The 15,699-nt window shown below is 44.7% G+C and overlaps 1 protein-coding gene across 2 annotated transcripts in view; it reads left to right on the forward strand.

Annotated features, from left to right (window-relative positions):
* The window catches only part of CTNNBL1 (catenin beta like 1), a 39,114-nt gene that overhangs the window by 4,347 nt on the left and 19,068 nt on the right, over positions 1–15,699 (forward strand). For both annotated transcript variants that reach the window (XM_042887390.1, XM_042887389.1), the window contains exons 2-10: positions 1,859–2,047; positions 4,042–4,148; positions 4,682–4,821; positions 7,888–7,985; positions 9,795–9,888; positions 10,784–10,875; positions 13,288–13,360; positions 13,636–13,694; positions 14,423–14,571. In XM_042887390.1, coding sequence (XP_042743324.1) covers positions 1,859–2,047; positions 4,042–4,148; positions 4,682–4,821; positions 7,888–7,985; positions 9,795–9,888; positions 10,784–10,875; positions 13,288–13,360; positions 13,636–13,694; positions 14,423–14,571 — 1,001 coding nt within the window. The remainder of the gene's footprint in view (positions 1–1,858; positions 2,048–4,041; positions 4,149–4,681; positions 4,822–7,887; positions 7,986–9,794; positions 9,889–10,783; positions 10,876–13,287; positions 13,361–13,635; positions 13,695–14,422; positions 14,572–15,699) is intronic.

A 15,699-nucleotide genomic window follows, 5' to 3' on the forward strand; every position in this document is an offset into this window, starting at 1 on the left:
TAGCAGTGCAAAACAAAGCTGAAAATCAATGGGCAGAAGTTTAATGCTTGCCTTAAATCAGCCGCTCGTGGCTGTGCATCTCTGGTGTATCGGGGCAGGAACGCAGGTGCTTCACTTCTGCCTTGATTTCTTAGTGTTAATAGCACCGGGTGGAGAAATTGCAGTATTCTCAGTAAGGTTTAGCATAACATCAATAACAAAAGGAAAAACCTTAATGCCTGCTTAATAACGCTTGCCTGGGAATTCAATTACTGTCTATTGCCAGTGTGTTGGCAGCATTAATAATTGCATGCTGGGCACTTCCATAATTTATCATAATGACTTCTGTTATGTGTTATAGAAGATCCCCCCCCCCCCTCCCCCCCCCAACAATGCATAAATACAAAAAAGGATAAAAATAATTGAGATTGAAACAGGATGTAAATGCTGCTGCTGTGGATTGTGTACTCAGAGGAAATGGGGTTGGTTTCGTGATGGAGTTTTAATTTAGGTTTTGTTCTGTTGATGTAGTCCCTGCCCGTGGTACATTACTTTGCATCTGACAAAGCACAGCTCCCTTGGTCTCTCATTACTGCTCCGGTCTCATTGGATTTTCCTTTTTTAATGTTTAGAAATGAGAACGAGGAATGATTTTCTGGAGCTTTAACTGAGGAATATGGAAGGTGAATGTTGCAGGGCTTCCTCCTGTGACTGCCAGCACTCCTCTTTGTGAGCCTTTGGATTCCTCTCTGGTTTGATCCCAGCTCTGGTTTGATTTAAAAGCTGGCCTTGCACTCGTGTGAGTTTGCTGTGACTGCGGTGGGTCAGACAGAGACCCCCAGCAGAGGGTTGGTATTTGTGCAGATGGCACCTTAGCAAATAGGTTGGACAAATGTTAGGCCTGATAAAATAAGAAACCATCTTCCAGGCAACTTGAGTGGCTGACAGAAAGTGTGAACGTGTTTGCATTCTGCTTTCAATGTTCTGAATGCACATGCTGCTGTTAAATAGTAATGAGTTAAATTCTGTTTTCCTGTAGCTACAGAGCATAAAGTACTTGGTTGTCCTTCAGAAAGAGTGAGCAAGACCAAATGTAATATCCTTATCGTTTTTGGAGAGTTTTTCCTTCTGTTGCAAATACTTTCATCCCCTCTAGTCTAAATTAAAACATGGGATTAGGGTTAATGGATGTTTTCTTGTCCTTGGCAAATTATGTTTAATTTTGCCAATTAAATGGAAATTGTAGAATAAAATGATAGGTTGTTCCAAGTAAACCACTGCTTATTCTGGTGCCAGAGCCCTGCAGAGTTGCAGCGAGCAGCAGTGCTCCCGTCCTGCCTTCCATAAACTGGGCTTTGATCTCCACACAGCACTCACAAACTTCAGACAAAGGGATGGGGAAAATCAAGGGCCGTTAAGCTGCACGCCAGCATTCTCCATGAGCTCATGGAGTCGGTGGGTAAGAAGGTCATACTTCCCTCCTGTGTGCTTAAGCATGTCACTCTGCTGTTCCTCAGAAGCTCTCTGCTGTCCCAGCTGATTCTGGAGCCTTCAGGCTGCCCAGCCGCAGAGCGGTGCGTGTTGGCACTTCTCATCTGTAAGTACCAGGCTGTTCCCTATGGAGATGTTTTCCCACGAATCACGTTCATAGATCAAACGAGGCAGGGTGTTGACACAGCTCTTGGCAGAGCCATCCATCTCGTCTTATGATGTTCCCCTTAACTAAATTCATTTCCTTTCTGGTTTTCAGAGTTTGGCATTGTGTAAGGAAGTGCTTTAAGCGACTTGTCCGAATTTCCTCAGCACGCCTGGTTGTGTTGGTGCTGCGGTTTGTGAGGGTCACAGGAGGGCTGTGCTCACGTTGTTTCTCTGACTGCAGCCCAACCGAGGGACGAAGCGGCCCCGTGATGAAGAGGAGGAAGAAATCAAAGCACGTCGGAAACAAGTGAGCGCGCGGGAGCATGGGCGTCACAGGGAAGAGGAGTCGGCTGTGCAGGAGGAGACCGATGACGAGAAGAAGAAACTTCTTCAGATAATCGAAAGGGATGGAGAAGAGGAGGATGAGGAGGTAAATTGTGGGTGTTGTGTGGGAAACGAGCGAAAACTGAACTGCTTCCCTGAGATGTCATTTCATACCGCGTGGATGATGAGGCTGGCTGGGCATGTGCCCACTGAGGTGGGGTTATTCCTTCAGCATAAGGATATCTTCTTAAAGGGGGGGAGTGGGAGGGGAGAGAGCAAAGATTTCATCTGTTTTAGGTGAGGAGGTGTGAATTACTTTTTAAATTGTATTTTTAGAAAACTATACAGAATCCAGAAAATATTTTCTAACTCTTATTCTCATCAGTACTCTCAAGCATGCAGCTGCTCCCCGTCTCCTTCTGTTTCTAACTGTGCAGCAGCTGCAAATAAACATTCTTCTATACAAGAAAGGTCTTGGGTCAGCGGAGGGGGGTAGCAGCTGTCAAGGGCAAATGACTTCAAGCCTTGGAGACAGAAATCCAATGCAGCGCTGGCCTTTCTGCCAAGGGCCAGGGAAGAGATCACTATAAGCGTGACACATGGATTGGTAGAATCGAAAAGATGTTCCCTGTCTGTGTCCTGTTTGATTTTATATTTTTAATTTGAAATAAATACACTGCTGCAGAATCTTGTAGGTCTGTCTAATATCGCCCTCCTTTGCGGATGGTGTTGCTAGCATTCATGTCTGAAAATCTCTCTTGTGTTTCTGGTGTTGAGCTATTGCCATAGCAGTTAGCTGCTGGTAGTTGGTAGCTGAGGAAGATAATGCTGGATTTCTGTAGCATCTGAGCTCCAGGATGAATGGCTGCAGGCAGAAGCCCTGCTGAGCAGCTCGAGTCGTGTGGATTCCTGCACTGTGTGAGTCTTTGTCAGGTGCAGCTCTCCCACCCAGCCATTGGAAGGGCTGGGAGTCCAGTGTTCCTTTAGAACTCCCATCTCTTTCTTATTATCTTGGAACACAGTTAATCCAAGCGCCATCAAAAGGCTCTTTGTGTCAGTAAATGTGATGGAGGCAAACTAATCTGTAGGGCACCGTAATATGGCACGCATGAAAAGCTGGTTCTAATGGAGACATTACAGTAATACGTATAAGAGGAAGCAGAGTCAAATGAAATAAAGGGAAGCAATGTCAGCACCTGTGATAGTGCTGTTGTGGATTGAAATTGTACCATTGGGGGAAGAACGTGGTTTGGGTGTCACAGTATTGTTAGCAGAATAGGGGGGTGGCATAACTCTGAAGTGCTGTGGCAGGTTGGACTTGAGGCAGTAGAAGATCCAGTAATAGTGGAAGACTTTAACTATCTTCCCATGGACTGCTGTTGTTACTGTAATGGAGTTTGAAATTGAAATTCTTTATCTGCTTTAAGATTGTTGCTTCAAGTCATTCCATGCGGAATCCTTAAAACCAGGAGCGAGTCTTGACTGAACCATGAGCAGGATATAAAGCGTGGTGGAAGGGGTGTGGAGGCCTGCTTTGTTTCGTTTTGAGAACTTTTCTGTAGTAGTGATGGTGATAAAAGAAGTGCCTTAAAATCAGGAAACAAGGAAATAACAGGATTGTATTTGTGGGTAACAGGTAGGGAGCTAAAGATGTACCACTGGTGTCACACTGCCAATTGAGAAATGCTTTAGAAGACTTTCTGAAATGAAAGGGAAGTAGTAGAGTAAAATATTGATTTTTTTTTTTTTTTTTTTTTTTTTTTTTTTTTAAAAAGACTTTAAAATAGAAGTGAAGGCTTATCCAAGTGAGAAAAATACAGAACATAAACTCAGGGCAGTTAAATGTAGATCTGTGGAAAGACATGGTGCAATGAACTTCTGGAAAGAAATTGCCCATGGGCTTAAGATGCTAATGTAAATTTACTATGTTCTGTCAGAAGCAGAAAGCTTCACTGGGGCTGATGGTGCCAGATAGGGCCGCTGCAGACGGCTGTTTTTCTCCCTGATGCTTCATCTCAGGCGGCACGGTCTCAGTGCTGTGTGCACCCCTTGAAGGTTACCTTGCTAAGCTCTGTCTTCTGCCCTTTCCAATTTGGTTAGGAGGAACCTCTGGATGAAAGCTCGGTGAAAAAGATGATTCTCACCTTTGAGAAGAGATCTTACAAAAACCAGGAGCTGCGGATCAAGTTTCCTGACAATCCGGAGAAGTAAGATTGCGTTTGGCCCCTCTGCACCACAGCTGAGCCTTGGCTTTTCTTCCAGCCCTAAACTGACTTCTTGACACTTAACTGTCTTCAGTTACACGAGACTTATGTAACAACAGTCATTGCCATTTAGTTCTCAGAAACTGCATTTGAAACTAACTTTGTTAATTAAAAATGATGTTATTGAGACTTCTGATGGAGACCCGTAGATGGTGGGGGAAAACTTTCAACTCTGACATGAAAAAAGTAATTTGCAACCAAGGGGAATGTTCTGATTCATGAAATTCTTGCTGTTTGTACTAAAGACTGTGAAATTAAAAATCTAGTTCATGTTGCTTTTATTTTGGGAGCACAGAAATGAAACGAGGTTTCATGATTTCCCTTTTAGATATCTGAAGAGGTCGCTTTGTTTTTAAACGTGTAGCTTTGTGCTGACTGAGGCTTATGGGGGATCTTATGAGAGGCTGCTGCTCTCTTTTTGGAGGAGGGCTGTGTCTGTGGAGCACAAACGATGTGCTTTTCTTGTCTTGCCTCAGGTTCATGGAATCCGAACTGGATTTAAATGACATCATTCAGGAGATGCATGTGATTGCGACGATGCCGGACCTGTACCACCTGCTGGTGGAGCTGAATGCAGTGCAGTCTCTCCTCGGGCTGCTTGGACACGACAACACAGATATCCTCCAGTGGTTAAAGCAACTCTCCTGCCAGAGGCTTTCTGCACTTCTCTGTAATCTCTTATAGCCTGCTTTCACAGGCTGCTGCTGTGTGTTTTTTCTTTTCCGCTGCACTGAATTTATGCCTTCTTTTTTCTTTTTCAAACGAGGCTTTCTTTGTTCAAGTAATATTGATTCTGATTTTTTTTTTCCCCAGTGTTTTTGTTCTCCTTTCTTGTTTTATGAACCTTTTGCCTAAGTTTGAGTGGCTGTGCTAGGGTATGAACAGACAAATGGTGTAGCTGAAGCAACGCAGCAAAACAACACAGCAAAAACTGAAGCATGGGCTTAACAGCATATAACCTTGAACTGTGTGCAGCCTTTGTCTGGAACAATCCCTAGTAAAAATGAGACTAATTTACCCGTTTTTATAGAGGGCTGAGCTCATGCTTTCAGCTCTTTGCCGTGGACTGTCTCACCACAGTGCTGCACCCTGATTTATACACGTGAAAAGTCTTTCATGTGCCCCTAGCTTTGGTGTGATGTTCTCAAAGCTGGAATTTGTGGGTAGGTCCTCTGATGGTGTAAATATCAATGGCAGTTCCACGAGCAGTTATTGCTTGTGTCACTGAACCTCACCCCTGTGTGTCCTCTGAGAATGTCTGAGAATTTTCACTCTATACTGCTGAAGTTTTAGTAGTCTGGTATTAAATACTGTTGTTTTCTGAATATCCTTGTGCCTTCGTGCTCAGCCTTCAGCTGATAAATAGAACTGTGCTTTGCCTACCATTGTGCAGCCTTTTAAATAGGGCTCAATCTGCATTGCTTGTAAAACGCTCTACGGTAGATTGAACTGAAATGTTGTGACATGATTGAAGAGGTCTTGTGTTGACAAACGTTAGTGAATGGAAGGAGCTGAGGCTGAGTGGGAAGGGCACTGGACTTTGGCTTGGGACCACAGGAGGTTTGTGTTTTTTCTTTTTGTTGTTCATGGCCTTGGGAAAGTCATTAATTCTTGACTTTTCTTTATCTGTAAAGAAGTGGACAGTACTCATCAGTCTTTCGGAGGTGTTTTGAAATACGCAATTTTAAAAGGACCGTTAAGAAGAAAATGTTGTGGTCTGAGGTAGAGATGTTGGTTCTTTTTCTAGCACTTTTCCTTGTAGTACTACATACTGAAAAGTCATAATTCATTCCTTCTGAGTGGGTGCAATGATCAGAATGTAAAAACAGAACATGAATGTTTTTTTTGCATATCCATTAGAGAACACCGTTTCCATTAGAAAGCACATCTGAGTTTTTAAATCTTTTTCTATGTTTGGCTGCTTTATCTTGTGTCTGGCTTAACCTTGACCTGGTAGAGTACTGGTCCCTGACAAACAGCACCCACCACTGCTTTCCTTATCTGCCATCTGTAATGAGAGTTACTTCCAATTAAATGGTTGTTAACAATTTACTGTGTGCAGTAGGAGACGCCTACCATGCGTAACCAGTTCCATGGTCACCATAGTTTAATTGCTTTTTCTTTTTTGCCAGAACCAGAGTCTTTTGGGGTACTGTGTGTATGGCATTAACGTGCTATCCTAAATTTCTTGTTCACATGGCAGTGATTGTGGCTGGGGATTGCTGGGCTGGCTCGTAGCTGGGATGCACAGAAGCACAGTTTTTTGTCCCCTCAGCCATGAAAAGCTGTCCTAAAGTCACAGCTGCAGGTGGGGACTTGTCAGTTTTGCCATTGAATTTTTTAAATGGGTTTGCAAGTTGCCTGTCAGTTAATGGAGAGGTAGGAATTTGCCCTGTGGTTAGCAATTTTAGGAGGAAAAGGGAATGATGAACTTCACGAGGTCCCTAATGGCCCGTTTCTCCAGCTTTTGTTGCTTAGATTCCTTGCAGCATAAATGCAAGGCAGATTATTTTCACTCAACCTGCTTATTGAGACGTGCTTTAGCTTGCTTTCAAAACTTATACTCTGCCACTTCTGAGCGTGTTTTTGTGTAAGTGCAGGTGACTGCCTGCCCAGTAAGTCACAGCCACCCTCTATTTGGTTCCTGATGGCAGCTGCAACTGGAAGCGGCATCTTCCTATCATGAAAATGTCCAGATAGCTCTGGCTTGTCTGAGGATTGCTGTAGAGTATGATGAGAGCAGTAATTGTACTGGCAAGCATCTTCAGCAGTGCCCAACACAGGCTAGCTTGGGAGTGGGACAGGCAGCTCTCTTACAGTCTTTCCTGGTAAGTCACGACTGTAACCTTGCTGTAAAAGATGTTTTAAAATACTCTTCCTGTCACTGCGTGTATGGCTGAGCAAATGCACAAACGGGAGAACTGGGAGTCTGGGTTGTTAGCCTATGAATTTTAAAGAGATTCATCACAAAGTTGTTATATAGGACATGTGGAAAACTGCATACCCTGTTCTGCCCTAGTGGGAATCGGGCAAGATTGATCGGAGTGTCTGAGAGAATAGGAAAGTGGCTCTAATGAGGTGGAATACGTCTCCTAGTACCAGAGAGCTGTGTAGCAGTCAGGGGAGCCATGTGTTATGCAGTCCAGTGTTAATGAGTGAAAATTGGGCTGGCAGAAGCTCTGCTGCTCCTGAGAGGTACATGGTTGGAGGAGCGTGCTGTCCTAATTGGACCAGCCAGAAGGGGGTTGGTGCTTCTGCTTCATGCTGTGGCCTTGTTAGGTGTCTGCTGATCGGGTTAGCTGGGTAGCACTGAGAGCACTGTACCCTAATCAGGTTATTGTAATGCCTTTCTTTTGGGTTGTGCTCAATGTCAGAGTGCAAGATGGTGCCTAGTTAAGCCAACTATAGAATTTTTGACTGAAAAACATAAAAAAATTTAGTGCTATCAAGTACAGCAAAATATCCTGGCACAGGATGTACACAGTTACGTTCATTTTCATCATTTCTAGTTGTTAGATTCCCCCGTTCTGGTGTTCTGGTGTTCCTGTGCCCCACCTACATAGTGAGTTAACTGTTCTGTGTCATGTCATGAGCTCACTGGCCTAAAAGCAATGTGTTGTTTGTTTGTTTGTTTTTAATATTGAATGTGTTTGCTGTGTTGATTGTCCTTAACATCTAGCACATGTTTCCATAGCTGTGGTAGACTTGCTCCAAGAGCTGACTGATATAGATACTCTCCATGAGAGTGAAGAAGGAGCTGAAGTCCTCATAGACGCTCTGGTAAGTAGTAAACTCCACATTATTTTAATGACTGAGCAGTGAATCCTTTGAGCTGCCATCTTGCCATGGCTGTGCATACACAGTGCCAGCACCGTGCTGAAGTTACCTGGCTCAGGTGTGTGTTCAGGCCTAGTTGTAGTTGAACTGGAACATGTCACTGTGTTGAGGTTATGCTTTTTTCTTAACACGAAGTAAAAAGCTGGGAAGTTTCCATGTAACAGAACTAATGCATTTTAAGGGTGGCAGAGGTTTTACGGTCCCTGTGCTGTAGGGATGGAGTGACCCCAGAAAATGATGTACGTGTAATAGAAGATGCATTGCTTGGTCTTAAGAGAGCTTACCAGGCAGAGAGCATCCGAGCACCTTGTATTGTGCTGATGGGCTTCCCTGCAGCTTGGTGTTCTGCTGGTTGCCTCCTGTCCCTCGGCAGGGGGAGGGGGATGCCAGGCTGAGAGAAGCAATGCCCAGCAAGGATTGAGATCTCCATGTCTGTTCTGCCTTCAGGCAGCTGTTGGTGAGTTGCTGCAATTGTTAAACCTTGTGACTCTGTCTTGTTCTGTAACTGTTAGGTTGAAATTGAAAGACAGGAAATCATTGTTTTCTTCTGATTGTTTTGTTTGGTGACTGTGTTTTCTCCTACAGCCCCTCTTGTCCAGTCACTGCTACCTCCAGAGGTTAATGACATTGGCCTGGAGCTGGGTCCCTCCAGCTGGCTCTGGGCTGTTCTTAATTATTCTGCCTTTGTGGAAAGGTTTCTGGGTGAATGAAATGGCAGAGAGAAGCTGGTATAGGAGGTGTTTTCTGTAAAATGTGTGGGGAGAGAGTAAATGAAGCAAAGTTCTTTCTCTGTTTGCCTTGTTGCCAGCCCACAGGTAATGGCCAAGTTTTAGTTGTTGTGTTGTTCTCCCTGAAAGAAGAAGGTCAGGCATCTCTTGGGAGAAATGTTTAGATATCTACTTTTTAGATTACTTTTCTTAGTTTTAGTTCTAATGTTTTAGGCTACTTTGTATTTTTTTTTTCCCATGGTTTCACTGAACACAAAACCAGTTCAGTGTTTTGCATTGCAAATGTTACTTTGTCTAACTTTTCCCGGCTCACATCCACAGTGGGAAGATAGCCAAAGTCAATCTGGCCTCTGTCCAATTGCAGCTGTAAGTGCAGACTGCTTGTGGTGAGGGGCTGCAACCCCAGCTGCAGGTGTGGGTTTCTGCTCCTGTTCTGCTGTCAGGGTTTCGTTAACTCTCTGAAGTCAGCTTGGTGCGTTCATCTGAGCAGGATTTAAATGTCAGGCTTCAGCTGGCGATCGTTCATCTTTCACATTTGAATCTCCACGTGTGAGCATTGTTCCTTCAGCTTTTTATGCCCAGGAAGGTGGAGATGTAACAAAGTGCAGGCAGACCAGCTGCACGCTGCCGAAGGTGGAGTTGCTCATGGAGCTGACAGCTAGAATGTGGTGGTTTGTGGTGCCTTAAGAATTCTGTGGGATTATGAATCAATTAGGGCTGATGCAGGAAATAAGACTGACAGGGTTCATGTTTTCCCTCCAGATGTTTTTCTGTTTAATCTGAAACCTAAAACCTGTTTAATTAATTAGGACAAACACGGTGTCAGACTTACTTGGCGAATCCTTTTGCTACCTTTGAGATTTTAGAGCAGGATTGTTAATGTCACCTGATCAGAATCACGTCTGGCAGGATGTTTCAGCAGGGCTTATTGATATTTATTTGTCTAGTAGGCCTTCCTTTGTCATCTTCCCTTTTTCACTTTGCTCTCCTGTTTTTTATCTTGCCTGTGACCATGGCAATGCAGGTGGAGGGTCAGGTTGTGGCCTTGTTGGTGCAGAATTTAGAGCGCCTGGATGAAAGCGTGAAGGAGGAAGCTGATGGTGTCCACAACACTCTTGGTAAGTGGCTGCTGCGCAGCCTCTCGCTTCTTTGTGTTTTGTACAAAGGGGGTGGGTTATCCCTCCCCTTTCTTTCCTTCTCACATGCTTTGCCCTTGAGCTGCCAGCACTGAGGTGGAGAACCTGTGGTGAATTTCTTCCAAGCACAATTGTAAATTGCAGTAAAGTGTAATCTTTTCAGCTAACGTTTGTTGCGTGTGTGCTGGTGGGATGCCTCTACCCAAAGCTGTTATGTTAGCGTGCTGATACACAGATGGATTTCTGTGCCTTGTGCTGACCTTGTATTTCCTCCGTACTTGTTTGTGAGCTCTGCTTACCCAGTTGAGAGCTTGCATCTTAGCAATGTATTTGACTTTCAGATAATAAAACTTTTTGTAATTCATACAAGTACATCCTTACCCCTCTGTTCACCAGCCTTTGCACAGCACAGTAACTGTTTTGCAGTGTGTTCCTGTTGTTAGCACGTCAGCATCCACACCTTCCAGTCATTCAGGACTGGAATCCCTCTGGTTCCTTGCTGTTGCTGGGAACTGAAAGAATGCATTAGGGACTGGAAGCAAGGGGTTTGCACTTGTGTTCCTGCATAGCAGCAGCAGTAAAATCTTGTTAAAATTGTTCTCTGCAATGAGAATTGCTCCTTCAGTAAAGGGAAGGTATCTCAAGCATCTTCCAGCAGGAGCTGGTGTTGTGTCATCTGAAGGTGGACTGTGTTGGCAGTGTAAAAACTGAAACAGTATTATTTACCTGGGCTGACGTCTCGCTCAAAAAAGATGATTTTGCAAATATACTATTTTGACAAGAGCAGGAAGAGCCTGCCAAAGCTGTGTTGATAAAGGTCTGAGCTGATATGCAGGCGGGGGGAAAAAATGGATGTTTTCTGTGCCTTTCTTCTTAGCAATCGTTGAGAACATGGCAGAGTTCCGACCAGAGATGTGCACAGAAGCTGCGCAGCAGGGCCTCATGCAGTGGCTGCTCAAGAGGCTGAAGGTGAGCTTATTTTCTTGTTGTCACTTGGGAGACACACAATGAAAACTGACAAGCCACTGGACCGGGAGCTGATGTGCTGGAGGAGGTGTTTGGCATAATATTAGAAGCCTGGGATGTTACTGGCTCTTTCAGTTTATACAGGGTATCTTTGTGACAAGTTCTAACATCTGTGAATATGGCGAATTCAGAACTCTCCTCCAGCTGTAAAGTAAGTTGCATTTGACTGTGCATTTACATGCTGATATTTTTAGCAGTGAGTTACACAGTTGAACTCTGTCTTTTGGGAAGAGGCACCTAAACATTCCATAGAAAGGTGTAGGAAAGGAATTGATAGTTTAACTCTCTTGCAGAGCTAGTGAAGAAAAGACAGCAAATAGATTCTGAGCCTTGTCCGAATTCTGCTAGCAAGGCAGTAGTACCTCCACATTTATATGTCTGTACAGCTAGTGTGCCCCCTCTGTATCACAGAAATGCAGCTTTGTGGTCATGCATAGACTCCTCTGTGCCCCTCATATACTTGTTGGCAGGAGTAACCCACAATTTCTCACTACAGGTAGTAACGTAATTATATTCCTTCTGCTTAAATACAAAAGGCAAAGTTAATTTTATTCCAGGCAGGTATGTACTGAGTGCAGGTCTGCTGCCTGCCTTATAATTACTCTTGCAGCTGAAAGACTTAGAAACTTGGGAAAGCAAAATAATCACAATTTGGATTCCCCTGCTTGTTGCACCAGAACATGAATGTTAAAGGCTTGCGAAACTCGGCGCTGAATGCGTGCGTTCCCTTCACCCTGGCATGTGTTAACTCCCTCTGGGCTCAGGGAAGTGTGATCAGGCAGCGCTTTTTCGTGCTTACAAGCTGTCGTTGTGGGGAGATGCATGCTAATAAAACCCTTGCCCAGAAGCCTTTGCTGTTGGCAGTGTTGGTCCTGAATCTCTCGCCCTGACAGATGTGTTGAGGATGAAAGCGGTATCTCAGCATCTGGGCAGAGCACCGTGCGGCTGAAGGCCATCTTAGGGCGACTCTTAAAATGAAGGCTCTGTCTGGAGGTTGATGAGGACACCTGGCACACGGCGCAGGGTGTGAATTTCTGTTTGCTGACAACATTTCGAGTTGCATAATTGTGTTCTGACGGTCGGAATTGCTTCAGAAAGCTCAGATGCAGGGCGCAATAGCTCGCTTCTCCAAACACGAGCAGGGCTTGGTGGTGCTTTGTGCAGCCTGGAAAGAACAGGACGTTATTTCCTAATGCTTGTTGTGTGACAGCGGTTGGTGTGTGCTGTAATGGGAGCTGGTGGCCACCGAGTGCCTGCTGCAATGCCCAGTGTGCCAGCAGCTGCTTGGAGGCACCGTGTGGTTGCTATAAACACCATCAGCCGTGGTGTGATTAGGGCTTGTTTCAATGGAAAGCTTTATTTAAAGTCAATACTTGTGACACTTGGGATCCTCCTGCTTCTCACGTTTCCTGTTGCAGGCATTTGGATCGTGCCCTTTCTTTTGGTTGCAGGCTGAGATAATTGCCCATGGTCGCCCCGTGCAGGCAGGGTTACTCAATCAAGCTGCAGGTAGTTGTGTGCTGGAGGGAAAAATTGTGGGTGACAAATGGTATGGGTAAGCCTTGCACTCAGTACTTGGTGCCTTTTTTTTCTGGAACAGTGAATCCAAAAGGCCGGTTACTGGCAATTTTTAGAAGGCATTTTTAGTTTTTGAATTTTATAGTAGCAGCAAACCAGTAGCAATCATGAGCTGATTGACTAAAGATCAGTCTCCTTCTGTAGATGAAGCATCTTGGGCAGCACACAAGAACACTGGCTCCTGTTCAGAGTCCCATTTCAGGGATTTTTACTTTTTTTTTTCTTCCAGGAGAAGCCATAATCGCTGTTTTTTCATTTGCTTTTTTTTCCTTTTAATGTATTTGCATATGGAGGGGACGTATGAAATGGATGTTATGTGACTGTGCAGCCTAAACCCAACTATGACATTTGGTTTTCATATCCAACTGGCAGCTCCTGTTTAACATTACTGTGACGTGTTCTCTTGGTGGCAGGTGCAGACATCAGAATAGGGATAAGCCATATGCACAACATGGAGATCTTATCACAGGAGGGAGCCTCTGTGGTGCCCACAACTGGAGAATGTTCCGAAGTTTTTTTGAGCCAACTCAGACAAAGCTAATGATGTAGGATGGTGTGAAGGATTGGAGGTGACTTTCCACACATGCACGCAGCCTACTGCTCCCGAATCAGAACGGCTCATTACTGTTTTGCTGTTGGTTCTTACTGCAAAATTACTGCTGTCATGTTTTGCTTTAGCATTGCTTATACACTCAGTGATTTGACTGGTGCATTCCCCAGTTCAATGGAACACTGAGCAGTCCCTGATGAGTCTTTTGTTCACTCTTCCCCCAACAGGCTAAGATGCCCTTTGATGCCAACAAGCTGTACTGCAGTGAGGTGCTGGCTATTTTGCTCCAGAATAATGACGGTGAGAGCTGCCTCTGGCATTGATGTGCTTTTAGGATGGGCCCTGGGCTGGTTTCAGATCACGGCAGCATCCTTTTGCCTTTGGCTTCCCTTTGCTTGTGCTATCACTCCCATGCGTGCTTTTGTGTGCGCATGCGCCCGCTATTTCTCTGCAGCTTTTGTACTCTGTCAAGCCGTATCGATTTTGTTTGCTGATGTATCAGTGTTAGATGGCAGTAAAATCTGACAGTTAGCTTCATTTTTCTCTGTTTTCTCCCTTCCCCCACTCCCGTCTAGACAACAGAGAATTGCTCGGGGAGCTGGATGGGATCGATGTGCTGCTTCAGCAGTTATCTGTGAGTAATCCTCCCTGCTGCCAGGAGACCCGCAGGCTGGGGCTGGGCAGGTGGCACAGAGCTGGAGTGCAGTGCTGTCCCAGCAGTCTGTGGGTACCAAAATGGGGGAGCACGTTATCTTAGTGGTGACACAATTCCTGAGTAACTGCCAAATAAATGTAGCATCTATGGTAAGTGAAGGCAATCTCTGTTTCAAAGGCATTAATGTGGAATTACATAGAAGTTAAATTGTTTTGTTGCAGCTGTGAGGAGAGTGGGAGGGATGGTTCAAGTTTGCTCATCTTGAGCACTCCAAGTGCATTGCTTCTGGCACTGAGCTAGCTAAAGGTAACGTGTTCTTAGTTTGCTTACATTTCTTAATCAGGCAGTAGCACTGTTAGTGGGGCAGGGTGCTGCAGAGCAGATCCTTCAGGTATGCATTAGCCTGGGAGTTCTCTTGTAACAAGCTTATCCACGTAGTTTTGTGAATTATGTTCTCAGTGAGTTTGTGTTTCTCTTCAGAGGCCGTGCATCATCTTTCAAGTCATGCATTAGGCTGCTGCTCATTTGTTGGTATACAGTCAGGACAGCAAAAAGGGCAGTGGAGCTACAAGAGAGTGCATCAGTCAGGTGTATGGTTGCTGTTTGGATGACTGCAGGCATATGCATGTCAGATGCTTAAAACTCTGCAACAGTGTGGGTCAAAGTGAGCCCTGCACTGTGATGAAACCGTTTTCTTTGTCGTGCAGGTGTTTAAACGACATAACCCCAGTACAGCAGAAGAACAGGAAATGATGGAGAACCTGTTTGACTCTCTTTGTTCCTGCCTGATGCTCAGTTCCAACCGGGATCGGTTCCTAAAAGGCGAGGGTCTCCAGCTGATGAATCTCATGCTTAGGTACTTTGTCACTTGGTGATTTATTTTTTTGCCTGCTTTTGACCCACCACCATGTGCTCTAGCAAGATACTTGTACTTTGCTGTTTATAAAATTTGTGTTTTAGTGTGCTTGACTTCCAGCACGTTACTTGTACCTTCTCAGAGATGCAAACTCTACTTTTTAAATTTTCATAAGAAGTGGATTTAATAGCTGCTGTAAGCTACAGGTCTGCGGCAGACACCCAGATGAGAGAATGTTATACATTAGGCCACTAATCCTGTCAGGATTCAAGACCTTTGTAAGGTAACAGAGAACCTTTGGATGTCTGTAGGAGGAATGTTTTTTCCTTTTGTTCCCTGGTTCAGGTTTCACTGTGTTGTTTGTCATCCAAGCTGAGAAGTTCTTGTGGACATTGATACAAAAATTGCTTTTGTGAAATAGGCATAAATATTCATTTCTCCTTGTGATGTGTTTTGTCACACCTTGAATCCCTAGAGTTCTCTGCTGTGTCAACTTTTGCTTCCTAGCCTGCATCTGTGTCTTCTGAGCCGAGACTTCTCAGGACTGGGCACAGCAGGGCTCTGTCTCGCTTTCCTCAGTGTGCTGAGCTGCATGCAGTGGCTGGTTAGCAAACACCAACGAGAAGTGATGTATTCCTGCAGCGCATGGCTGGGTAATGTGCAGCAGCAGGGAGCTGAATAAATAACCAAGTGTGGATTATTCAAATAGGAACACTGAGTTTTCCTGAGGCTAATTAAAGAAAAGCTCCAAAACTAAGGATGAGAGGGAAGCCTCCCTCTGCCTCAAGTACTAAGCTGCTGAGCTAGCCTTGCAGAACTAATTACTTGGAGTTCTCGTGCCATGTGGGTGGGACTCCACATTTGGAAAAACTCATCTAGACAGAGCAGTGCCTAGCAGGACATGCTAAGCTTCTTGCTCCTAATGGTGTTTTTGGACTGGAGTTGAAAGTGTTAATCTGGTACTTTTGTTGCTGATTCAGACAAAGAACTGATGCTGCGGGCGTTCGGTGTGCACTTGTGTTTTTTCCTACATGTTTAGTGTCTGCTGGTCATTAAGATGACAGTTGATTCTGTTAATTTCTGTCGCTGGCAGTCTGTGTGCTGCACAGTGCTCCCATTTCCTTGGAC

Source organism: Lagopus leucura, unplaced genomic scaffold (genome assembly GCF_019238085.1).
Source record: "Lagopus leucura isolate 7727_CA_CO unplaced genomic scaffold, USGS_WTPT01 Super-Scaffold_100083, whole genome shotgun sequence".
Taxonomy (NCBI): Eukaryota; Metazoa; Chordata; class Aves; order Galliformes; family Phasianidae; genus Lagopus; species Lagopus leucura.